Source organism: Schistocerca serialis, chromosome 2, assembly GCF_023864345.2.
Source record: "Schistocerca serialis cubense isolate TAMUIC-IGC-003099 chromosome 2, iqSchSeri2.2, whole genome shotgun sequence".
NCBI lineage: Eukaryota > Metazoa > Arthropoda > Insecta > Orthoptera > Acrididae > Schistocerca > Schistocerca serialis.
The window spans coordinates 827,862,571-827,888,301 of NC_064639.1; the positions used below are offsets into that span (position 1 = coordinate 827,862,571).

General features: G+C 39.8%; 2 protein-coding genes across 6 annotated transcripts in view; one reads left to right on the forward strand and one right to left on the reverse strand.

Annotated features, from left to right (window-relative positions):
• The window catches only part of LOC126458090 (lys-63-specific deubiquitinase BRCC36-like), a 46,018-nt gene extending 41,383 nt beyond the window's left edge, over positions 1-4,635 (reverse strand). Inside the window, exons 1-2 of one of the 4 annotated variants that reach the window (XM_050094911.1) lie at positions 4,432-4,548; positions 2,871-3,177 (exon numbers count right to left, since the gene is read on the reverse strand). Coding sequence is in view for 2 of the 4 variants with exons in the window: in XM_050094909.1 (XP_049950866.1) it covers positions 1,346-1,483 (138 nt within the window). In the remaining 2 variants the exon portion in view is untranslated. Of the gene's footprint in view, positions 1-1,345; positions 1,499-2,362; positions 2,776-2,870; positions 3,178-4,431 lie in introns of those variants that run through there. The other 3 variants (XM_050094910.1, XM_050094912.1, XM_050094909.1) reach the window with 3 other exon arrangements.
• Positions 4,636-4,681: 46 nt separating this feature from the next.
• The window catches only part of LOC126458089 (Golgi pH regulator A), a 105,347-nt gene continuing 84,297 nt past the window's right edge, over positions 4,682-25,731 (forward strand). For both annotated transcript variants that reach the window (XR_007585573.1, XM_050094907.1), the window contains exons 1-3: positions 4,682-4,969; positions 11,740-11,903; positions 23,136-23,242. Coding sequence is in view for 1 of the 2 variants with exons in the window: in XM_050094907.1 (XP_049950864.1) it covers positions 4,928-4,969; positions 11,740-11,903; positions 23,136-23,242 (313 nt within the window). In the remaining variant the exon portion in view is untranslated. The remainder of the gene's footprint in view (positions 4,970-11,739; positions 11,904-23,135; positions 23,243-25,731) is intronic.

The following is a 25,731-nucleotide window of genomic DNA, read 5'->3' on the forward strand; positions in this document are numbered from 1 at the left end:
TCCGGTCCTGAGGCAGAAGAGCAAGAGGAAGTGCGTGCACATTGGAGTTCCCACATAGAAAAAAACGGTATTATAGCTTTCGCGATTTTGAGAGGACAAAGTAAGAGGTTGCACTTCTGTTGCTCGTTTCTTTGGAAGAAAGGCTGATGGGTAATTTGAAGAGCTTGAAATCTCAGCAAAGCGTTGACCCAATGCGTTATAAATTGCAACTGGGTCCACTAAGGTATCCTGTACGACAGTTAGCCCAGAGATCAGGGAGAAACTAGACGTGCTGGTATCAGTCGAATTCGATTCCAAACTACAGATGAGGGAGAGAAGGTATTGAAGGAGATCCAGCTTGCCTTCTTGCTATCACGTATGATGCGACGACATCGCACACAACTGCTTATAGCAGAAACAGTTGGCAAACGTATGATGATGGCGGAAAAAGCAAAGAGCACGTCTCTGCTCGCGTATTGCGTCACGGCACGCCTCGCTCCACCAAGGAACTGGAGGATGCCGGGGCAAAAAGGAGGTACGAGTACTGAATGTTCCGCGGCTGTAAGAATAACTTCCGTAACATGAGTGACCTGATTGTTGATGTTAGGAAATTGATGGTCATCAAAGTGTCCAATTGGCTTGGGAATACTGCCAGCGTCTTAAGGCGCAAAGGTGGCAGTTGTGGCTGTAATTGAAGGACACATGGAAAATGGTCACTTGAGTGTGTATCAGCAAGACCAAACCACTCAAAGCACCGACCTAGCTGAACAGTACTGGCCGAGAGATCAAAATGAGAGTAGGTTGACGTGGAGGCAGACACAAATGTAGGTTCCGCAGTGTTGAGGCAAACAAGATCGGCTTAGTGGAAGAGGTCAATCAATAGGGAGCCTCTCGGACAAGGACACGGAGATCCCTAAAGTGGGTGGTGGAAGTTGAAGTCCCCAACCAGCAAATAGGGGGGTGGGAGCTGACCAAGGAGATGAAGGAGATTGGTTCTTGCCAGTGGTATGGACAACGGAATGTATATAGTGCAAAGAGAGAAGGCGTATCCAGAAAGGGAAAGACATACAGTGACAGCTTGGAAGGAATTGTGTAAGAGGATTGGGTTATAATGGATAGTATCATGGAGAAGAATCATAAGTTCCCATGCGCCGGAGCCCCATCAACAAAGGGGAGATCGAACCGGACAAATTGGAAATGAGGGAAGAGAAAAGTGATCATGAGAACGTAGCTTTGTTTTCTGAAGACAGAAGATGACCAGGGAGTGGGATTGTAAGAGGATCGACAATTCATCCCGATTGGAGTGAATTCTGTGTATATGCCAATGGATAGCTGACAGAGTGGACGGAAAAGGGAAAAATCTCACCACGGTTGCCATCAACTCAGCAACCACTGAGAGCCGGTGGCACGGAATGGCATTCACCCAGAGGCAGAAGATCCCAAACCATAGGTTGTTCGGTGGCAGCTCCCGCCACCAGCGATTGGCTAGTTGACTGGCTGCCATCGGTGCATCTCGGCGACACGGAAGACGGCTGTGGGCGGCTACTGCTGGGTGGCGCTGTAGAAGAGACGTACCATGGCAGAGAAGGAGAGGAACTGTATTTCTTAAGAGCCTTCTTGGAAGCAGGACGTTGAGATGAAGGACAAGTCACTGGTTGTGAGGTCTGGGTAAGTAAAAAATCTTCACAAGTAGTCTTTTTTGGTAGTCCGGGCACCCGATTTTGGGGCCCATGATTTAGCAGGAGCCGATGAAGGTTGATATTGGGGAGGGCTGGTTGATCTGAACATTGTAGTGCTAAAGATGAGATCACAAGTCTGCACAAGGTTGAGGAGAGGCGAGGACAGTGCTATAATTACCCATTGGCAGTACAGTGGACTTTCTACTGGTGAATAACTTACGAGCAGCAATGGTAGCCTTCACTCGGATTTCCTGAATAATTTGTTCATCTTTAAAAATAGGGCAACCTCTAGAGGAAGCAGCGTGGTTGCCCTTACAGCTGATGCAATGAGGGGATGGAGGGGGACAATCACCCTCATGGGCATTCCTGCCACATGTAACACATATGGCTGTATTGGAACACGACTGGCCGGTATGGTTAAACCCCTGACACCATGTAGGGTTGGGGATGTGAGGCCAACTGAAATTACCTCATATCCTGCTTTAATGTTCGATGGATGTTGAACTCTGTGAAATGTCAAGAAGAGAGGGCGAGTTGGTACCAATTCCTTTTCAACCCTTTTTATGACTATGTATGGCCTTAACACCCTGATCAAACAGGTAATTTTGAACGTCCTCATTCGATAAACTGTAGAGTGATCTTGTATGAGGTGTGATTGGAAAGTTTTAAGAATGGGCTTGTAATTGTACAATGATGGTACTTACATGCTACTGTGATGCATCTCCTTCAATAGTCCCCTTCTGAGTGAATACACCGACTCCAACAGTGTTTCCACTTTTGGAAACATTCCTGGACATTTTTTTCCTGAAGTGTGTTCAGGATGCTCTCCATATTTGCCTGGATGTCTCCAATCAAGTCAAATCACCTCCCTTTTAGTGAAAATTTCTGTTTAGGAAACAGGTAGAAGTTTGCAGGAGCTAAATCAGGGGAATACGGCCATTGTGGAAGCACATGAATTTTGAATTTGGTCAAAAATTCAACGAAGGAGAAGGCACTCCAGGGGTAAATTCATGATGCACAATACTGGTAGAATCGAAAAAAATCACCAGCATTGTCTTCACCTTCGACGGACTTTGCAATGCCACAAGAAGCGTTGCCAGAGCTGCACTCTGGCAGGACGGTCTTGTGCCCTAGCGGCCTGGACGCACTGAACATGGAACGGATACAATAATTGCTCATCAAGTACTGTGCAGGCCAGAGGATGACTAATACCTTCAGCTGCTGTTATTCATTGCACACTGGTTCCAGTACTGTTGTCCACTGCATGTAGAACATGTTCCTCAATTCCAGGTGTACGAACTGAACTAGGCCTTCCACTGTTTACACAACCTGTTTCCCCAAGATGCAGGAACAATTGGCTGAACAGCTAAACAGATGGTACCCTGCATGCTGGAAATTGTTCAGTGTACTGGTTATGGGATCTCAGATTAACTCCACCTGCTTAACCATAGCAGTAAATCATATCTGCCATTTCCCTTGTGGAATAAAAGTCCTCCATTGCTAGGTTGTGTTAGAGCATCTGCAAGAGAGAAAACGTGCTGTACCACACCACAAATATCACAATAACATGTACTGTTAATGTGACCTGTAAGTAGGCCAAACATCAATGTACACACCAGGGGTTAGGAGAAATGTATGTAAATGTAAACAGATGTAACAAGTTACGGTATATTGATAATTTTTACTTATGGACCGTCTGACAGCAACTGAATAAAACACAATTTTAGTGCCATACGCGTTTCGCCTTTATTTTCTGCAAGGCATCATCAGTGGCCTGGAATATGTACATATGTTAGGTATTTTATTTACACTTTTATCATTGTGCCTATAGGTTATAAACAGGGGGGGGGGGGGGGGGGAGAAGACAGGACTATAAAAGTTGAAGATGTAACAAGACTTCAGTACAATCACACAACATAAATGGAACAACTCGCTGCAGACCACTGAGCCAACTAATGTTGGCATAGATACTGCATGACAGTATCCCAGCATGCTGTTGACCCAGGTATGACAGAATGCCAATGCAAGAACTGTGCTCATATCAGCAACAGGATGTTCATGCCTTCCGACCTCATGGTATTCTATGCCAGGGGTTATAATTAAGGTTAATTATTGGGTAGTTATCTATAGTAGATCAAGTACTGCATTGTCGTGTGACACCACAAGAGCACCTCCTATGAACACATGTTCACACGCCATTCATCAGAATGTATGCTTTGCAGGACCCATGATCATAAGACATTTTTCTCTTGTTTTGATGCATACTATCGTCCCCTGAAATACTGGACAGTTTTTTTAACACCCTATATATTAAGAACAGAATTGGTCCCCAATATACGCCCCTGAAGAACTATGTTAATTGTTTTTGTCATATTACGACTATGACAGACAAACATTCTTCCACTTATAAATCTTATTGTCTAACCATCTCCAGATGGTACTATATCGTTATCTGTATAATTTGTGATGTTAAAATTTGCTTTTGCTAAACTAAGTAAGATAGTTGTCTCAACGTAACACAGTAATCGCGTTATTGTACAGTGAATTGCTTTTCTCGTACAAACAATGTACTAAAAATGGTTTACTGTACCAAACAAAGGTAAATAAATACGGTAACGATGAAGTTGACATGGTCAAAGGGCACATAAGTAACCATGGCCTGATATTCTTTCTTAACACAGTTTATTGTTTGAGGAATTTCAGCTTTATGAAACTTACTCTCTCAACATCATCTCCCAACAAAACTGATAACATCAGTGACAGGCGTCCTTACCTCTCCAATAAGAAGTCCCATGACTTCTTCTTTCTCAGTCGATAAAGCATGTTGCAAGCAAACCAAATAGACGTCAGCGGCCATTTTAACGGACGTTAATGCCATGATTAGGATCAGATTTAATTTATGCTAGTTGCTCTATTTACACTCACTACTTCGCCCACAGTATTAGAATCTCGTGCGGCATTTGTTAAGTTGTATGTTTCGTGTTTTGATACTGTACCTTACTGCCAACTGTACGAAATGGTTACGTCGTTGTTTTTCTTCCAACGAATCAGAATAGGTAATAAATGGCTGTGGGCTGGTAAAAGTAACAGTCATATAAAACTAGGGTCACTGGCCAAATAACAATGAAAGACGTTCATTGTTAATCACTACGCAAAATAGAATGCATTCGTTTGTAATCGGGAGTACTTCGCCTACGCTGGAAGCGACCGCATGGTTCTGCAGAGTGCGTGTACAGAAAAGGGACTAAAAGCAGAAATCAGAAGAAAACATGGGATTTGTAGAGGATACGCTTATAATACTTGTAACTCAGGTAGGTGGCTGAACGATTGCTTCGTCACTGAAGGGGGTAACCCCATTCGACGAGATGCTCTCATGTTTGCCAACATGCATCATCTTTACTGACGTTTACGGGAAATGAAAGATTTGAAAACTTGTATAAAAGCCGTAATTACTCTACTGCCTGATATAATAATTGCATACTCAGCTCGCATAATAATGTTAGCACAGAAATAAACAGAAAGAAACATGTGTCATCAAGTAATCAGCCGCGTTAGTGTAAGCCATGGTATCAGTTAAAACATCACTAAAAGTGACTTAATATTGTTGCGATACAAAATGCGGCGACGTAAAGCTATAATAATCTTGCATTACCAAACTTTGTATTAACTAACTGTGGAATATGAACTGCGCGATCGTATTAAAAGTAGTGTTACATTGAATCTGTGTTCTCCAGCATACAGGTGTGGCATTATTTAGTTCCCCTGTAATGTGAGCAATACCTGGCAGAGAAGTATGGGACATCACTCACCAGTTTGCTAAATGACTAACGATTGAAAGATATTTGGAAATGAGACTACAGCAAGAGTAAATCAGTTGGCTCTTGCCACTCACACTGGACTTGCATTCAGTAGTATGACAGTTCAAATCCATGTCTGGTCATCCAGATTTAGATTTTCCATGATTTCCATAAACTACTTAAGGGAAATGCCAGGTTGGTTTCTCTGAACGGGCGTGGACGATCACCTTTCCCATTGTGCTCTAATCGGAACTTGTGCTCCATCCCTATCTCCCCTTTTGCCAATGGAACATTAGACACTAATCTTTTTTCCTTTCTCTTACCATTGATTGAAACTGTCTACAATATTGGCGTTGCTTTCAAGTGATTTTGCATATAATTAAAATATCAATATTATCCCTAGGTCTGGGGCAACTTAATGAAGGAAATGGCATGCTTGCCTAGAGGAAACTATAGACAAGCATAGGTACCTGTTTTATTGATGTTATAACAATCAGCTATTCAACACTGGTGCTTTTATAGAACAATAAGCAAACGTTGATTCTGTTCAGGTAAAGAGTACAGCTTTCCAAAAGGCTGTTCGTTTCTTTTTTTTTTTTAAAAAAGGTCATAGGTTTCTGTGTTTGTGAGAGAAACAGAACTCATGATGAAAGTTGGGATAAACATTTTTTGAGACTGGAAAAATCACAGTGTAGAAACTTACATCACTTGAAGTATGTATCCTTACAACACGTGGATTAAATTAACTTTGCACTAAGGAAATGTGTGTGAGTTTTGTTCATGACACTCCTATAGTCCTAACACACACACACACACACACACACACACTCACAAAAAAAAAAAAAAAAAAAAAAAAAAAAAAAAAAAAAAAAAAAAAAGGCAAACGCTGTCTGCCTATATTGTTCCGGTTGACTCTGTCAGCAGTACACTTTGACTGCTTTGAGTTGTTGTGTCAGTTGGGAGGGAGACGCAGCAGGTGCACGGGAGAGGAATGTACACAAGTGAGCATGTTCTAGCAACCAGTCGGGGGAACTGCGTGTTGCAAATGGTGATGGGTGAGGGTGATTTGGGAGGAGGAGACAGAACAGAGGAAGAGGGAGATTTGGAGAATAGGGTGTCAGTGCAAGAGGAGTGAAATTAAGGTCAAAGGTCAGGGTTAGGTAGTTGTGGGGTAGGGGCTAGTGAAGACTGAGCTCAGGAGGACACAGGTCAAAAGATGTGTTTCAGAGGCAGCTCCCATCTGTGCAGTTCAGAGAAGCTGGTGTTGGGGTAGGGTGGTTGTCAAGTCTGCTCTTGGCCATTGTTTGGTAATGGCTATTCATTTGGATGGACCGGTAATTGATGACCATGCCCACATAAAGTTCTGTGCAGAAATTAATATGGAGATAGTATATAAAGTGACCACTTTCACTGCATATGATAAGGTGGATGACTCTGTAACGAGTTTGGGCTATGATGTGCTGGGTCAGTGTGTCGGACTGGTGTATCACCTGGTTGATCCACATTAGTAGAACCCATGTGACAATTTTTTTTAACTTCTATAGTTTGTAGGTTAACTTCTGTAGTAGGTTGATAATTCTGTGAAAAAATAGGAGTAAGCAATAGGAAAATATGGGTAATACACAATATGCACAAGAACCAAGAGGGAACAATAAGAATGTAAGTCCCAGGTTGGTGTGCTTGGATTAAAAGGAAGTAAGACAGGGATGTAGTATTTTGTCCCTACTGTCCATTCTGTGATGGAAATAAAAGAAAGGTTCAAGAATGTGGGATTAAAATTCAGGGTGAGACAATGTCAATAATAAAATTTGCTGAAGGCATTACTTTCCTCAGTGAAATGAAGAAGAGTTACAGGATGTGTTGAATGGAATTAACAGTCTAATGAGTACAGAGTATGGAATTGAGAGTAAACGAAGAAAGACAAAAGCTATAAGGAGTAAGAGGTGTGACATTAGTGATAAATTAAAAATTAAAAATTGTGAACCATGAAGTAGATGAAATTAAGGAATTCTAGAACCTTAGAAGCAAAATAGCACATGACAGATGAAGCAAGGAGGACACAAAAAGGAGACTAGCACAGACAACAAGAGAATTCCTGGCAACGAGAAGTGTACTAGTATCAAACATCAGTGTTAACTTGAGGAAGAAATTTCTGAGTATGTACATTTGAAGCACAGCATTGCATGATAGTGAATAATAGATTGTGGGAAAACAGGAAAATGAATGTGGTGCCACAGAAGGATGCTGAAAATTAGGAGGACTGATAAAACAATAAATCAGGAGGTGCTCTGCAGACTTGTGTGGTAAGGAACATACGGAAAACACTGACAAGAAGAAGGAACTTGCTCATAGGACATGTGTTAAGACATTAGGAAATAACATTTATTATACTGGAGGAGGCTGTTCTATAACTGGCCTGTATGGCATGGGTGATCCTGGGTGCACTTTTGATTGCTCATGGGCTGGCATAGCTAGTTTAGGCTATCCACCAGGTGGTCATATTACACATGTTCTGCACATACATGAACCTCTTCGCCAGCCCTGTTGTTTAGCCAGTGCAGAACTGTTGTATATGACCTGGCATGGCTGCAGGACTGTCCATACAGCAGCTGTTTGCCTGCTCCTGCCCACCTGAGCTTGTGGGTGTCTGGTGGTCTACAGGTCGGCACGGCTTGATGTATAGGGTATAATTTGTTAGGAAAGACAGAGACTGGAATACATGCGACAAATAATTGAGGCTGTAGTATGCAACTGCTACATTGAGACGAAGAGATTGGCACAAAAGAGGAATTTGTGACCGGCCCCATCAAACCAGTAAGAAAAGGAGCTATTGAGATGGGTGATGCAATTGCTGTTTCTATGTTCCTAGGCATTTATTTAATGTGGCTGTGACCCCCTACGATAGACTGGCCCAACCATCACACATTTATGTCTCCATAATTGTTGGTGTCACCTGAAAATGAAGCTTTAGACTTTGAAACTGGTCGTGTAATAAATAAGAAATTATTGACAACTGAAGCAGATTTTTTATTCTACCAGTATGTTTCTCAGTTTCAGATGTTCACATTATCAAATAGGATGCACTAGGATACTGCATAGGTTGGATAGACAATGGGATACCAATTTGGGAGTGGTAGGAAGGATTCTGGACAGGTTGTTCCTAATTTATGGGCAAAAGATAAGTAGTTGGAACCCTGGCAAAGGATACAGTTCAGTTATTCCAATCTGCAATGAGAGGAGTGCTCCTTTGTTGCTGGTTCCTGGAGATGGCCATGGGAATTAACTAAGAAATTTATGGAAATATAACCATGCTGGTCTAGTGGGTAGGGCATTAGACTCTGGTCCTGGAGGTCCTGATTTCAGTACCGGATAGGGTGGGGATGTACCCATGTACTCCTCAGCCCCTGCAGGACAGCCCTAGGTCCACTAAGCTTGCTATCAAATGAATACTGAGGATCTGTGTGAGGGTAAACGGTGGCTGGTGTGATTGGATCATCACCCTCACTCTCCTAGTGTCACAACAGATAGAAAGACTGCACTCTACTGTAGGCTAGTCATGGACTAGCATCACAAACTTCGCCTTAACCTGTATTACTTATCAAACGGCAGAAGATGTTGGAACAAAGAGACCTAAAGAAATGGAAATCTCAAATAGAGCGTGACAACTATTAAAAGAGAAGGTGAGTGTTTCAATCAAATGGCAGTGGCAACATGGTAGAATTTGAATGAAAGCTATTCAGAAAAACTAGAGAGACTGTAAGAGGATACAGTGAAAACATGATAAGAGAAACAGTTGAAAATGTCAGGAGTTTGAGAAAGCAAACCAATATCATCATTTCAGATGGGAATGCCACAGTAACTAATAACAGAGAGAAAGTTTACTAGTGTTTTTAATATTCCCCTATATGATTGTGTAGTTAAGAGATGAACCAGAAACACAGGTTACCTAGTGATGGCAATGATGACATTTCAGAATTAATGACAGATTAAGTATTAAAAAAGCTATCTTTTGAAAGAAAGGAAAAAAAGGGAGTAAAAGAAAAGGGGATAGCATCTGGCACATCAGTAGAAATGGCAATGGAACCTGGAGACAAGTAATACGTACATAAAGAACTTGTAAAATTATTTACAGTATTTCTGTGGAGTAAGACCATTCCCCAAAACTGGATTAATGCTGTAATTCTTCTACACCACAGGAAAGGAAACAGACAAGAAAAAAAATCAGTTTCTATCAGCCTCCATTGCTTAATGTGCAAAATATTCACTAAAATTGTCACCTGTTGTGTAAAAAACACTGATTTTTGATATGGCTCACAAAACATGCTGTTTTAGAAGTGAATGTAGCACAGTGATGCCGTTTCTGTTATGAAAGAAATTGTAGAACAGATTAATGTGCGTGAATTCAATTTTGTCATGGATACACGAATTTTGAGAAGGCTTTTCACTCACTTTCAAGAAAATCTATTTGCACAACACTTGAGAAACAAGACAGTGATTCAACCTATATTAGTATATTAAAGCATATGTATGTCAGTGCTGTAGTTTCCATTGGGCTTCATCTGCACAGTGAGAAATTCAGAATCTAAGGTGGAGACAGACAACGATATTCCATATGACCAGAACTATTCACAACAGCTTTCAAATCTTTAAACTCAGTGTGTTAATGGAAAATATCGCAAACACTTTCAATTCAGTGATGAAACTGTACTGTTTGTAAACTTCAACAAAAGATGAAAGAAGTCAATAGATCAAGCTTGAAAGTAGACATGAAGATCTGTTACATGTCTGAAATAATGTACAACAAAACATTGCAAAGTATCAAGTTATAAACTAATTAATGAGCTATTGTATTAGGACAGTTGAAGACAATGGGCTGGACAGGAAGAGAAATAAATGTGAGAGTAAAATTGGCCTCCACTGCATTTAATTAGACACATAGGTTTTCTAGAACTAAACTTCCAAAGATGTGACTGAAATAGAAAATTTACTGTTAGTGAGTATTACCGGTTTTGACTTACAACCTTGAGACATGGGCAACAGCTATTGCCTGCTTAACCTTCACAACATCGTAGTCCATCCCTAGGTCAGTCTCAGCTTGAACCCCTTGCCACAGGGGAAGATCCAGGCACAAGACGTGCCCAATGTACCCACCCAGCACTTCCTGTTCCAGTCCTGTCACAAGCTTGTCCTACTCCTTCAGAGACTGGGCCACCTGTGAAAGCAGCCATGTCATATTCCAGCTCTGTTGCAATCATTGCACAAATTTTTTTATATTGGTATGACTACCAACCAGCTGTCCACCAGGATGAATGACCACCACCAAACTGTGGCCAGGAGTAAAGTCGACCATCCTGTAGCACAACATGCTGTTGAATAGGACATGTTTGATTTCAATGGGTGCTTCACAACCCGAGCCATGTAGATCCTCCCCTCCACCACCAGCTTTTCTGAACTATTCTGATGGGAGTTATCCTTAAGACTCATTCTCCACCCCTAAAATTACCCTGGCTTCAACTTAAAATAACCTACTGTCCCCACACCCTCCACCCGACAGTTTCTGCCCCCACTGTTCTAACAGCCTCTCCAAATACATATCCCCTCACCCTCATTGTGCCCTGCTCCCTGCCAGCACACCCACCACCAGTCCTCTCCTCTCTCCATTTCTTTCATCTTCACCCCCCCCACCCCCCCCCCCTCCACCCCTTCTTCCCCACAGCTCCCTGATGCTTTGCCTGGCAGCCTTGTCTTGCTGCCTTACAGTCCCTACAAGCTACAAGCTTTGCCAGACCACACTCTTCTCTCCTCCCCGCCCCCCCCCCCACACACACACACACAATACACACACACATAAGCACACGCAAAAGTTGCAGTCTTGCCGGAGCAACTGAAGATAGCAATCGTGTGCGTAAGGTGTGCCTGCTTGTGTGTGTGTTTTTTTTCCTTTTTCTGAAGAAGGCTTTGGCTGAAAGCTCAGTGTGTAACAGCCTTTTCATTGTGTGCGTCTGCAACTCAATAAGTCATCTTTACGGTGAGTAGTAATCTATCATTTTCATAAATACAGCTAAATATTTTTCAGATGTCTTCTTTACATTGTCACTTACTGATTTCCTTTACTTCATCAACTTACAGTGAGTCATACTGAATACTAAGTAAATATTACAAAATTTTTGAGCAACTAGTATTTACATTGCACAAATTTTAGAATGTATTTTTCTAAATAATTAAGTAATTTCAATTTTATTGGTAGCTTTGTCTCATATCTTTATGAGCTTTTGATTTTTCAGATATTATTCTTTGTTGGAGGATGGGTGTTTTTTGTGAAGCAGCTTTTCCGTGACTATGAAGTTCACCATACCCTGGTGCAGCTTATATTTTCTGTTACGTTCTCCTTGTCATGCACAATGTTTGAGCTGATAATTTTTGAAATTCTTGGTATTCTGGACTCAAGGTGAGTGTAAATATGTGTAGATGTCTGTAGAACTGAATTTTGAAAGATCCAGACTCATAATATTCACAATAGTTCAAATAATTACAGTTAAAACTAAATATGTGAAGATAAAAAATCTACTCACCAAGCAGTGGCAGTGGAACACACACAAAAAAGGATTTAAATTTTTACAAGTTCTCGGAGCCAGTGGCTCCCTTCTTCTGGAAGAAGAGTTGAAGGGGAAGGGAGGGGGTGAAGGAAAATGACTGGAGAGGTTTAGAGAAAGGGGTACAGTTCAGAAAAGTCACCCAGAACCCCGGGTCAGGGGAGACTTACCAGATGGGATGAGAAAAAAAGACTGATTGTTGGGGACTGTTGGGCAGACATTTTTTCACAATTTTTAATCTTGCTTATGATGATCATTATTTTGTTTCTAGTTTATGCTCTGAAAAGAAATAAGTTAGTGTATGTAGTGTTGCTATTTTGATCAACAGAGTGGGGACGTACATGAAATTACACTTTTTATCAAGTGAACTTTTAGTGTTGTAGTGTTGCTGTGAATCCTGACTTAAGTTTCTGCACTCAGAACAGTGTGTCTGTTTTGGCATTGCTGCAGAGTAATGTCATATTTCTGATTCGATGAGTGACATCTCATAAATATATTACAGATGTTAAGTGTTCATTGCCAAGAACTCGGTGTTATCTGTGTGTTGGTTTAACATGGCATTTCCAAAAGAAGCAATAAATTTCTTTTTTATATCACAGATACGCAGGACTATAATGAAAACAATAAAGGATAATCCACAAATAATGTTGCAAACACAAATTTAGTTTTAAATATTTTTGATGACAGGAGCTTAGGATACGAGGCCAAATAATGAGAACTTGAAAATAGTACTCATATAATCCACAAAAACTACAAACTATTATCAGAAGCATACCATTCCAAATGACCTGCTGGAAAATATATCTGAAAATCCTGTTCCATGAGCTGTAAGAGATATAATCTGCAATTTATATGGCAGTTTCTACAACATTGTGAGTGAGGGAACATCACATACTTAATTTGCTGATGCTATGTATAGCCATGACCTTTTGTGACGTCAAATATTTTGTTACATTGTGGTTAAATTTTTGATTGTGACATGTTATGGCTCTTTAAATCCACGTGAGAATGACAAACATTCTGGAATAAATTGGGTCTGATATCCCTTACAGTTTTCTTGTAAAATACTGTCATTTCATAAATGCAGCAAATGCATTGCCAGCTATTATGAAAATATACATGTAGATGTATCTTCTATATTGCAAAACAGTGAAGTTGACACTGGAAAGTGAACATCATCTCTTCAGCCCCCTAGTATTCCTTTCTGTAACTAGCAATCACCACTTTATCCCTTGACTCATGACTACAACAGACAATTTCGCTGGAAATATGGAAGTCTGATGTAATTGCTTTTACCCGTAAATATCTGGGAATTCTAAAAATATTAGGGAATTCAGAAAGACCATTGAGTATTTACTGCTTGTTGACAGAGATGGATAGATTGAATTATTTGGTCGGAAATTACTGGGTGAGGTTCTGTTTTGGGAGAACAGTTGGTTGTGGAATCATTACGTATGGGAAAGCAGTGCATTTGTTGTTAATTTTGCTAGTTACTCAGTTGCTATTTGATGGCTAGTGCACTTTATGTTTCAGAAATTGTTTTGTACCTGACTTTATTGTTTGCATTAAATCAAATAATATGTGCAATAATGTTTCATTGATCAGCACTGAATATCCAGGCTCCGTCTGACTAATTTCAGTACAAACTAATACTTTGCCAACTTTATGAAACACTTCAAGTCAATAATGACCATATCGTGATTCATTATTGTTTTGAAATGTGATACATTATTGCTATCAAAGTTTTTACATATCAGAGATGCACTAAATTGGCTCAATACAGAACTGTGATGACGGGTAATCACAACAACAGGCTTTCCACTGGTGGTGAAAGGAACTAGAGTTATATCTTTTTAACTTTGATAATCGTTCATAAAACTGTAAGTAAACTAGTATTTGGTTTTTGCAGTATTGGGTATAGCAAATATTAGACTATATGTTCACAAAAGTCTCCCGGAAAATAGTCACAAAATCTAGCTCCCATACATCATTTACTATGTCTCTGTATTGCCAACAATTTCATTACTGTGAATGAAAAATCACTAATGGCAGAGGTAGGAGCAGAAATACTTTCAAGAAATGTTTCTTTTGCAACATTATTTGCCAATTTTACTGCATGTTATGATAACGTTTCACATTTTACTTAAAGCTGTACTACCTGAAGAAGCACAGGTTTATAAATATTCCAGTTCTGATACTTTTTCTCTCAAGATTTTATGTGAGTGGCTGGAAAATTTGGATATTGTGTTAGAGATTAGTGGAAATTCATCAAAAGGTTTGAATAGAGCAAACTTTATCCTAAGTCAGGGACTATAGAGAAGTTTGAGAATGATTTGCTGTTGCATGATAAAGTTACAATTTTCATTTTACTGGAATCTGATATGAAACCGTTACTTTGAGAATTTCAGATGCATTCTCTTGCAGCACAATTTTTACGCACTACCCAGACCTTGTTGTTGAGAAACAAAAATGAAATGACTTTGAAGCCTGAAATGTTGGTAAACACTTCTGCCATAACACTTCAAGATGTTTAACACAACAGTAATTTTTTCCCTGTAAAGCTCTGGGATGTGGAACATGTCAGAAAACAAGAATACACAATAAATATTTACAGAATAAGAACAGATATGCTAATGTACCCTCCACAGATACCAATTAAATTGGCCTTGTGGGTGTGAAATCAAGCAAAAAAAGAAAAGAAAAACTTGTCACCCTTAGGTACATATGATTATTCTTTGGCAGTTGTAGCAACACAGCTTTTTTTCTTTTTTTTAAAAAAGGCTGTTTTGCTAAGAAATTTGTCAGTGGAGTAGAATTGCATGAAATAGAAGAATTGTGTTTCAATTTCAAGCTGAGAATAAAGCAACCGGTCAAAAATGTATCTGCAAATGTTCCCCTACTTCCCCTGTCTTATAAATTGACAAAAGCTGCAACTTACTTGATACCAGCTTGACTGCGAGTAATCCCAATTTGAGCCAAAAATTGTAGGATTAAATTCTGTCAATATTTGTAGGAAATGACTGACATTTGCTACGTAATTGATGTTGCAGTGCACGAGTTCTATGAACTCTTAACAGGACTACAAATAATTCATGCATTCAGAGCATACAGTCACACATAAAGATAGTTTTGGCCTATCTGGAGGGCATCCTGGATGAATATTGGCAGAGTATGTAGTTACAAGTATTTCCTGTTTCTGTTAGCGGAGTACAAATGTACAGTGGCATGACAGTAGACTGGACTGTGTATATAGTATGTCTGTCTGAGAATATGAAAGGGATATCAATCCTCACACATTAAGAGCTCTTTGCCATTATCATATCCAGTTTGAGTATTCTCAGTGTAAATTACATTTATAATAAAACATTTTTCATTTTCTGCAGTCATGTCATTACAAAATTACATGGCTAAATGATGTGCCCAAACAGATGAGAAAACGTCTTTATTCTTGTTTATACCTTATTTTCATTCCAGACTAAATTCAGAATGATCATCGGTAAGTGATGTGGCAACTCAAATAGTTTTATTTGCAACCATGAACATTAGTAAAGCAGACCTTATTCTTGCACACAACAAAAATTATTTATGGGAAAATTTGAATTTCAGCCTGGCAACTCAATAAACCCATTTAATGGTATAGAATTGCTTTTGGAACAGTATAATTTCTACTGTGGGCACCATTCAAATAATGTCAGAGGAAAGCAGTGAGTACCAAACAGCTGATTGTCACTGATGTGGTTTATGTTGCAACATTGTGCTTGATTAATACAGCTGTCAGCAGAACAAGTTGCTGATATTCAACAGTAAAGCAACAGCTACAGCTGCAGCTGCCACTTATTTGATTAGGAAGGTTAACAGTTGAGTGCAGAAGCAAATGAAGTAGTACACCAAGAGCTTCCAATTTTTCTGTCACCTCTGTATTGGGTGCAGGAATGTGACAGTGAACCAAGCACCCAGGCAAGGTCCCATTTTGTCATTGGGGAGTTATATGTTGGTGACAGTAGGATTGGTCTGCAGTCTGTCACAAATGACAGTTCTGTAAACTTTCTCAGTAGTGTTTACTGAAAAGCACACTTTCTTCCCTCCAGGAATTCATATATTTGAGTTCATGGAGTGTTTCCATAATGCTCACATGTTGATTGAACCTACCGGTAACAAATACAGCAGCATGTCTCAGAATTTATTCAATATTTTCCTTTAATGTGGACTGTTCCCAAACTCTCAAGCAATACTTACGAATGACTTGCACAATTGTGTTACATGCAGACTCCATTATAGATGAACTAAACTTTCCCAGACTTCTTCCAACAGATTAAGTTGAGCATTTGCCTTACCCACAACCAATCTTACATGCTTGTTCCACTTCATGTCACTGTAAAATATTGGGCCTAGTATTTAATCAACACTAGCAGTATCAAGCAGCACACAACTAATGCTGTATTTGAACAGTGCAAGATTGTTAATCCTGTCATCTGCATTAAGACAGATTTTTCCACATGTAAAACAAACTGCCATTCATCACAACAAATAGAAATACTATCCAAGTCATCCTGTCTCTTTCTATTATCATTGGATTTTGACACTTTCCTGTATACTCAAGCATCATAAGCAAACACTCTGTTGATCATTTATGTACATAGAGAACAAGAGCAGTCCGATCACTCTACCCTGAGACACTCTTGACAATGCTGTTATATCTGATGAACAGTTGCCATTTAGGACTATGTTATGGATTACATTAAAGTCTCTGAGCCACTCACGTTTTTGAGAACATATTTCATATATTCAGACCTTCATTAACTGTCTGCAGTATGGCTCTGTGTCAGATGCTTTTTGGGAATATGGAATGTACTTTTTGCCTTTCATATATAATTCACAGGATATCATGCATGAAAAGGGCAAGTTGAGTTTCACAAGAGTGGTGCCTTCTAAATCCTTGTTGATTTGTGGATAGAAGCTTTTCTGTTTGAAGGCTGTGTATTATTGATCTTATAATTAAATGAAATCCTGCTTCGATCATTAGTGTAGCTGTCTTTTATATTCAAACTTAGAATATGCTCAGCAACTGTACAGCAAACCGACATGAAAGATATTGCACTACAATTTTTTGGGTCCATTCTTTTATGGGGTCATGCTTTTTCCAGTCACTTGGGGCTTTCTGCTGGATGAGAGATTCATGACATGCAAGATAAGTAAGGGGTCAGTGCTGAAGAGTACATACTGTAAAGCCAAATTGGGATTCCATATGAAGACATGTGTGGGGAAAAGGGGTAACCCTCAAATGTAAAAACTTAGAGATAAGTGTTGCCATCTGTTGATGGGTACGGGAACTATCAAATTTGACATTGGTCTCACCCCTAAATATGCTATTGTGATATTTAGGGGTGAGATCAGTGTCAATTTTGTTAGTTCCTGTACCCAGCAACAGATGGCAACATTGATCTCTAAGCTTTTACATTTGAGTATTAGCCCATTTTTCCATGTATGTCTTTACATGGGTCTGGTGCCTTATTTGTTTTCAATCATTCAACTGCTTTTCAGTGCTGGGAATGCTTATCCGTATCTCCTCCATATGGCAATTTGTAGGACATTCAAAAGATCACATGTCTGAATGATCCTCCTGCATCAATAATTTATTAAATGCAAAATTTAAAACTTCAACTTTCATTTTGCTACCTTCAGTTGCCACACCACACTAGTCTACAACAGTGACTGGATAGAAACCTTTGACCAGCTTAGTGATTTGGAAGTTGTTATATGCTTCATGCATCAGTATTTTTATAGATGCACAAATTTCTACAAACTTTAGCCTGTCAATATTTCTGCATTCTTTTTTGAACTGAAATAAGCTCTGGTTTCTTGGCATATTTTAAATATTGTTGTTAAACCACAGTGGTTCTTTTCCATCCTTAATCCTCTTACTCAGCGCATACTTCTCCAGAGTGATTTACAGTCAGTTTAAACTTTGTCAATAACTGCTCTACATCCATTATAATGGAACTAAATGTAGCCTGTTCCTTGTCTAAGTAGGATGCTGACAACTGCTTAACTACTTTCCTAGACTTCTTAGGGATTTATTAATTTTAGTAACCATTGTGGCTCTGATGTCTTCGTGACTGCTAAGACCTGTCTCTCTACTGACACTGTCGATGGGCTCAGGCTTGTTTGTAGCTTCCTGTCCTTTTCATCCTATATGGTACGTCTCCCCTGACCCACAGTTCTGGGTGACTTTTCCAAAATTTACCCCTTTTCCTTGACCTCACAGTCCTTTTTCTTCACCCCTCTTCCTTTCCCTCCAACTCTTCTGCCTGAAGAAGGAGCCACTAGCTCCGAAAGCTTGTCAATTACAACTGTCTTTTTATGTGTATGTTCTGCTACCACTTGGCGAGTAGATTTTTTACCTATTCAGTTTTGATTTTGATAGACATAATATTTTTTCGGTTGCAATGAACACTCCCCCTGCATTTTAGATATATATTCCACCTCAATAAATATGTTTGAGCTTTCTACTTTTGGGACTCATTTAGCTCTCAGTTCTGAATGTAATTTGAGCTGACAGCTTTCCTGGATGGCAGTAAATTCAATCACTTTGTTATGAATACTTCAGCAATTTACTGTTAAAAACACAACATTCAAAGTCTCTTTTTATAAAATCTGATCGCTCTCTCTGCATGTTCACTGGCGAGTGTTCATCATAGGACCTTACATACCATAACATAGGTCCAGAAATCTGCAGCAATGACCATCACAGAAACAATGGAGTCTCTTGTTGAGATTTACCAACCAAAGAATCCTGATTAATTGTGGTTATTGTACAGCATATCGTAAGCTCTGCTTGCACCCTACAAGCAAGGTCAGTAATCTTCACTATTTGTGGCAACCACCTGTAGTAACTGAATATGACCTCAGAACCCAAGCGACAGGGATCATTGGTGCCAACATGAGCCACAACTTGCAGGTGGCAACAACATTCACCCTCATTAGCTGCAGGCAGTTTCTCCTCCCCATCTTGGATGACGCTCCTTGGCAGATGTCCTGTGTGCATATTGGACTTTTTTACTTCTTTCCAACTCTCAATGCTATTCCCTAAGGGGATTCATATCACACCTAACATTGGAGCTCCAGATAACTAACAAACCCCTCACCCTGTGTGCCAGCTCAGACCTTGCTGCAGGAGTGGCCACTTGACCATTGTAGGATGAATGGGCGAGGGCGGAGGGTCAGTTTCCACATCCTGAAGTGAGTGCAGTTCCTCTCCATCAGGTATGCTGAAGTTGCCTCTGCAGCAGAGCTCATGAGGCAAAAACATGTGACACTTGAAGTGCACCGCTTTCTCCACCACCACTATACCCCGAGGCAGCAGCCTGTGGTGACTAACAGCATCTTCAGCTGTTTGTGAACTGCAGACAACTCCTCCTGTGCTCATAGATAGTAAACATACTCACTATCCATCCTAATATTAAAATTCAAAACCACACAACTGTGATGTTACAGGTGGTGCTAAGCTACCCTACAGAACTATGAACTACAAAGAATGAAAACAATAAACAAAAACAAACCCTGTTGTCCTATAGACACAGATTTGCAGTACCAAACTTCCTAAGATAACAAATGCAAGCTAATAGAAAGTATTCATACTGTCACTGACGCTATTTTACTGAACAAAGGCAGACAAGGAAATTTTGTGTGGTGCTGTGGAAGTTGCTTCTGGTATCAGTGATCTGTCCCTGTTTTCCTGCTCCACTTGCAAATTGTGCACATGAACAATATCTGTAAGTTTCCATATCAGTTATAATTTCTCTCATTTTTCATGTTATGGTTATTTTGTGAGATATATACAGGGTGTTACAAAAAGGTACGGCCAAACTTTCAGGAATCATTCCTCACACACAAAGAAAGAAAATATGTTATGTGGACATGTGTCCAGAAACGCTTACTTTCCATGTTAGAGCTTATTTTATTACTTCTCTTCAAATCACATTAATCATGGAATGGAAACACATGGCAACAGAACGTACCAACGTGACTTCAAACACTTTGTTACAGGAAAAGTTCAAAATGTCCTTCGTTAGCGAGGATACATGCATCCACCCTCCGTCGCATGGAATCCCTGATGCGCTGCTGCAGCCCTGGAGAATGGCGTATTGTATCACAGCCATCCACAATAAGAGCACGAAGAGTCTCTACATTTGGTACCAGGGTTGCGTAGACAAGAGCTTTCAAATGCCCCCATAAATGAAAGTCAAGAGGGTTGAGGCCAGGAGAGCGTGGAGGCCATGGAATTGGTCCGCCTCTACCAATCCATCGGTCACCGAATCTGTTGTTGAGAAGTGTACGAACACTTCGACTGAAATGTGCAGGAGCTCCATCGTGCATGAACCACATGTTGTGTCGTACTTGTAAAGGCATATGTTCTAGCAGCACAGGTAGAGTATCCTGTATGAAATCATGATAACGTGCTCCATTGAGTGTAGGTGGACGAAACTAAAATGAGCTCTAACATGGAAATTAAGCGTTTCTGGACACATGCCCACATAACATCTTTTCTTTATTTGTGTGTGAGGAATGTTTCCTGAAAGTTTGGCTGTACCTTTTTGTAACACCCTGTATACACCAACAGGGGGAAACAAAAGAAAAAGGAAATCATAACACCAATCAGAAGTTGTGCGACACAAACAAAAGTTGAAAGGCGTGTTTCTGCATCTAAAGATGATGTCTATTCAAATTTCACACCAGTTGCATAAGAGTGGCACTAGTAGTGCCTCTATGAGAATGCAAATCAGTTTTGCTTTAAATATATGCAGTAACACTCATGAGTGTTAGTTACCCTTGAGATGGATGTGGTGAGTTAATGTTAGTCAAGAATTCCTTTAAGGTGACAAAGCTGCCATTATCAGCACCTTTCTGAGTTTGAACAAGGTCTTGTAATAGGGCTAGGAGAAGCTGGATGTTCTTTCTGAAGTATTGCAAAAATACTTGGGAAGAATGTAGCCACTGTACAGGATTGCTGACAGCAGTGATCACAAGAATGTACGGTTGCAGGATTACTGAGCTGTGGATGGCTATGTGGCATTACTGAGAGGGTAGACCGTCATTTCGGCGTATAGCTCTGACATATTGTACTGCAGCTGCAGCAGAAATTTGAGCAGCAGTTGACACCACAGTGGCACAACAAACTTCTACAAATCAGTTACTTCAAGAACAGTTCCGAGCCAAATGCCCTGTAGTGTGCATTCCACTGACCCCAAACCACCTCCATTTGCGACTTCAGTGGTGTCAGGCAAAAGCTCATTGGAGGGCATAGTGGAGGTCTGTTGTGTTTTCTGATGAAATCTGGTTCTGCCTTGGTGCCAGTGATGGCTATGTGTGGGTTAGGAAGAGGCCAGTTGAGGGCCTGCAACCAACCCTTATGCATGCTAGACACATCGGATCTTCATCTGGGTTTATGGTCTGGGGTGCAGTTTTGTATTACAACAGGAGCACTCTTGTGGTTAACCCACACCCTGACTGCAAATTTGTGTCAGTATGGTGATTCGACCTATTGTGTTGGTATTAATGAACAGCATTCCAGGGGTTGTTTTCCAGTTGGATAATGCTCACCTGCATACCACTGTTGCCATCCAACATGCTCTACAGAGTGTCAACATGTTACTTTGACCTGTTCGATCACCAGATCTCTCTCCAATTGAGCACATTTGGGACATCGTCAGACGATAACTCCAGGATCCTCCACAACCAGCATTAATCGTCCCTGTACTGCCTGACAAAGTGCAACAGGCATAGAATTCCATCCCACAATCTGACCTGGCACCTGTACAACGCGAAGCATGCACATTTGCATGCTTGTATTCAACGTTCTGGTGGTTACACCAGTTATTGATGTACCAGCATTTCACATTTGCGATTGCTTATATCATGCTTACATTACCCTGTGATCTTGCAACATCAATCACTTAAATATCTTACCTAGGCGAATGTATTCTCAAAATTTCATTAATGTACATTAATTATTTTTTGATGTTGCAACTGTTTTTTCGTTGGTGCATTTTCTGTCCTATGTGGTGGGGGTAGAAACTATTAATCGTACTTGCTGTGGTAGATACAGCAAACCACAGGAAAGTGAACATATGTTCTTATAAGAGACTGACTCCACAAAGTGAGCGAAGCCCTAATGAGTCCAGGACATAGCAAAGTTGGGGTAGTGATAAAACAGTTCCAAATCAGTAACCATTCGAGACCGGAAACAAACTAAGTCAACTTGGCTGTGCAGTAATGTGATAAGAACAGCTACAAAGTACACCAAGGAATAAACTATGCCATAAGCCGGGCCACAGGCCCAGCACCAAACATTCGTCACTGGATGGTGCCACGTGAAATGCATATCTTGGCGGTGACTCCCCTGGTGAGGAAGCCCGCAGCAGCCACTTGCAGTCTTAGTACCTCTGATGTTTCCACACCCTTGTTAAGTGAGGAATCTGAATCACTGTCAGATACAAAAATATATATCTGAAAGAAATATGTTGCCTGAATGTTTTTGGAAAGTACACTCTCCGAATTTTAACCATAATCCTCTCCATGATCCTCAATGCCACTTTGGTAGGGTCTGCCATTGGAGTCTGAAAAGCATCTACATAATACTGTAATGTTTGATGAGTAAACCTGTGATGATACGCACTGTTCTTGCTTGGATCCTCTATATCTTCTCTATTAGTCCTACCTGGTAGTATCCCACACTGACAAATATGACACAAGAATAGGTTAAAAAAAGTATTTTGTTAGCCACTTCTTTCCTGGATGAGACATTTTTCTTAGGATTCTTCCAGTGAATCTCAGCCTATATCTGCTTTTTCCTACAAAGGTTTTTTGTTATATGGAAAGCAGCTCATTTTTGCATGTTTATGCAGTGCTAAACAATAAGATAAAATCAGAACTACTTCATTGATTGCTGGATAGATATTTCTTTTTCTCATTGCCATTCACGCATACATTTTTTTGTAACTTATTGACATTCAGGATAATTTTTGCAATTATTTAATACATGAAACTGTCCTAGGAATCTCTTAGGTTAATTCTTTTTTTTTTTCCAGCTCAAGATACTTCCACTGGAATGTTGGATTGTATCTGATGTTGTTCATGGTGATAGTACTTATACCATTTTATATTGGCTACTTCATTCTGAGTAATATTCGCTTTGGTAAGTATACATTGTGTTTATCGGTGACAGCACCTGTGTGCTTAATTTTCTCCATCTCTTTGAAGATAGTGTACTGGGCTTGCAGCTGAAAGATTTGATTATGGAAGTCTTTCTTTCCTTGCAACAGCTATTTTCTGTATGCTTTTCTTAGAGAACAACTGGTCTCTCACACCATCATAAGTTATTTATGATCAAAGGAATATGTCAACAATTGAACTATAAATCAGCTTCAGGGAAACCTGTATTGGTGGAAACCTGTACTAGCCATCTACACTTTTCACAACTCCAGATCACCCTTTCACACAAGAGGCCTTGCATCCAGATGTGGTGAGCTCAAGCGACTGTGTATACATTGAACTTTATATGGCCTCTCACATGAAAGGTGTGTGTCTTTGCCTTCAGCTCACTGTAGCTATTATGCAGCTTGTGAAGTGAGCAGTCACTACAAGTTAGTTAGTGAGTTACATGTTCCATGGTTCACTGTACACCTAAGATCACGATGATGTAGAATGAGTCATTTTATATTCACATCACAAATTAATTTGTCCATACAATTACATTTGTAACGTTACAAAAAGAAAATAGATATACAGATGCGAATTAGTAATTCCCACCCACCATCTTTACATGTTACAGTAATACAAATTATTCTATGGAACAGAAGTAGTTCTCTGGGAGAAACTTCCTCAGTTTGCCATCAAATTTTACGTTGCTGTCTGTCAGACATTTTGTGTCACTGGGTGAGGTATCAAACATTTTTGTTGCTGCTTTGTGGATTCCATTTTGTGCTAAAGACAACCTTAATGTGGAATAATGAATGTCATTTTTCCCTCTGGTATTACAAATATGTATCTCATTGTTCCTTTTGAACTGTAGTGGATTTTTTACAACAAATTTCATAGGGAATAAATATACTGTGAAGCATTAGTCAGAATGCCCAACTCCTTGAACAGATTTCTACAAAATGTTCATGGGTGAGCACCACTTATTATTCTTACAGCATGTTTTTGCGCATTGAAGATTTTCTTTCTCAAAGATGAATTATCCCAGAACATTATTCCATATGACATTATCGAATGAAAATAAGTAAAATATGTCAGTTGAGTTGTCTCTCCTCAAGATTTGCAATTATTGTAAGTGCAAATGTAGCTGAACTAAGCTGTTTTAGGAGTCCCAAAATGTGTGTTTTCCAATTTATATTCTCGTCCATATGGACCCCTAAGAGCTTTGATGAGCCACTGACTGTCAGTCATGCATGGTACTGCTTATCACTCTACACACATTGTTTTGCTACACTTCGGTATGACAGCAGCTGTGTTTTTCTGGCTGTTGTTTACCATTGCTAGTTATACAATATTCCATATTTTTTTGAAACAAAGAAATTTATTTTTTTCTCTTCAGAGTCACACTCACTCTCACTTTCGCAGTTATTCCGCATTTTGGTGTCCACTTTTTGAAAGAATGATTGCAGTGTCGTTCTGTGGACATCCCCAATATATGCTAAAAACTGAAAAATATTCTCAGGATCCATTTGAGTTGTCTCGTGAAGGCAAGGGCAACGGAAAGCCCCCTAAATGTAATGAAGAACTACTTACTGAGTGACCCAATTTTGTTTTTTGGCACTAATGACCTTGCTGTTTAGTGCCCTCCACCATAAATTATCATCAGCTTTGTTTTTCCAACAGGCAGCAGTTAAGCTACTATTTGACATTGGAGCCATAGTCAGTGGGAGTTTGAGTCTGTGTACCAATGACTGGTAAAATGAAGCAGCTCACTGCATCCAGATGCACAGTCTTTTGGGTGAAAAGAGCCTTAGTCGTATGCTTACATTTACTGGTACCTTTATTTTTCAGTGTCAGCTGTTATCATATTAGTTATTAGACACTGTTGTGAACGAATAAAAGCTCTGACATTCAAATTTTGGGTTCACTAGCCATTCCACTGAGGCATTTTTAAGAAAGGGTCTTGTACAAACGATGAACTGATTTTCATATTCTTCCATAAATGTGCAGTCTGGAAAAATTGAACTTGCAGTTAGGACTGTGTTTATGATATGAGTGCCCTAATACAGATCTTTGATAATTTTGTTTAAGGTGTATAAGATGGTAGTTTCTTCAACACTGTTAATACTATTCCTTTTACCTGTGGTTATCAGAGGTTCCACTCGTCTCGTATTACCTTCCTTTTGCCACCCAAAGAAAGACTGTTTATGTAGCTCTAAACTCAGTTTTGTGATTTTGGCACCAGGAAAGACATATGCCTAGGGATTATGACTAAACTGAAAAGAATCCGTGACCACACAGAAAATATAGATGTAAATGGAGGTGACAGGAAGACTATACCCATTTAACAACAGATGATTCACTTACTCTTCTGCCAACACAAATATGTTTTATATGTAGTATTGTTATGAACAGCAAACTATCAGTTGTGAAGGAAGCTAAACAACAAAATACCTTGAATCTAATAAGCATACTCTGTGCTTATGA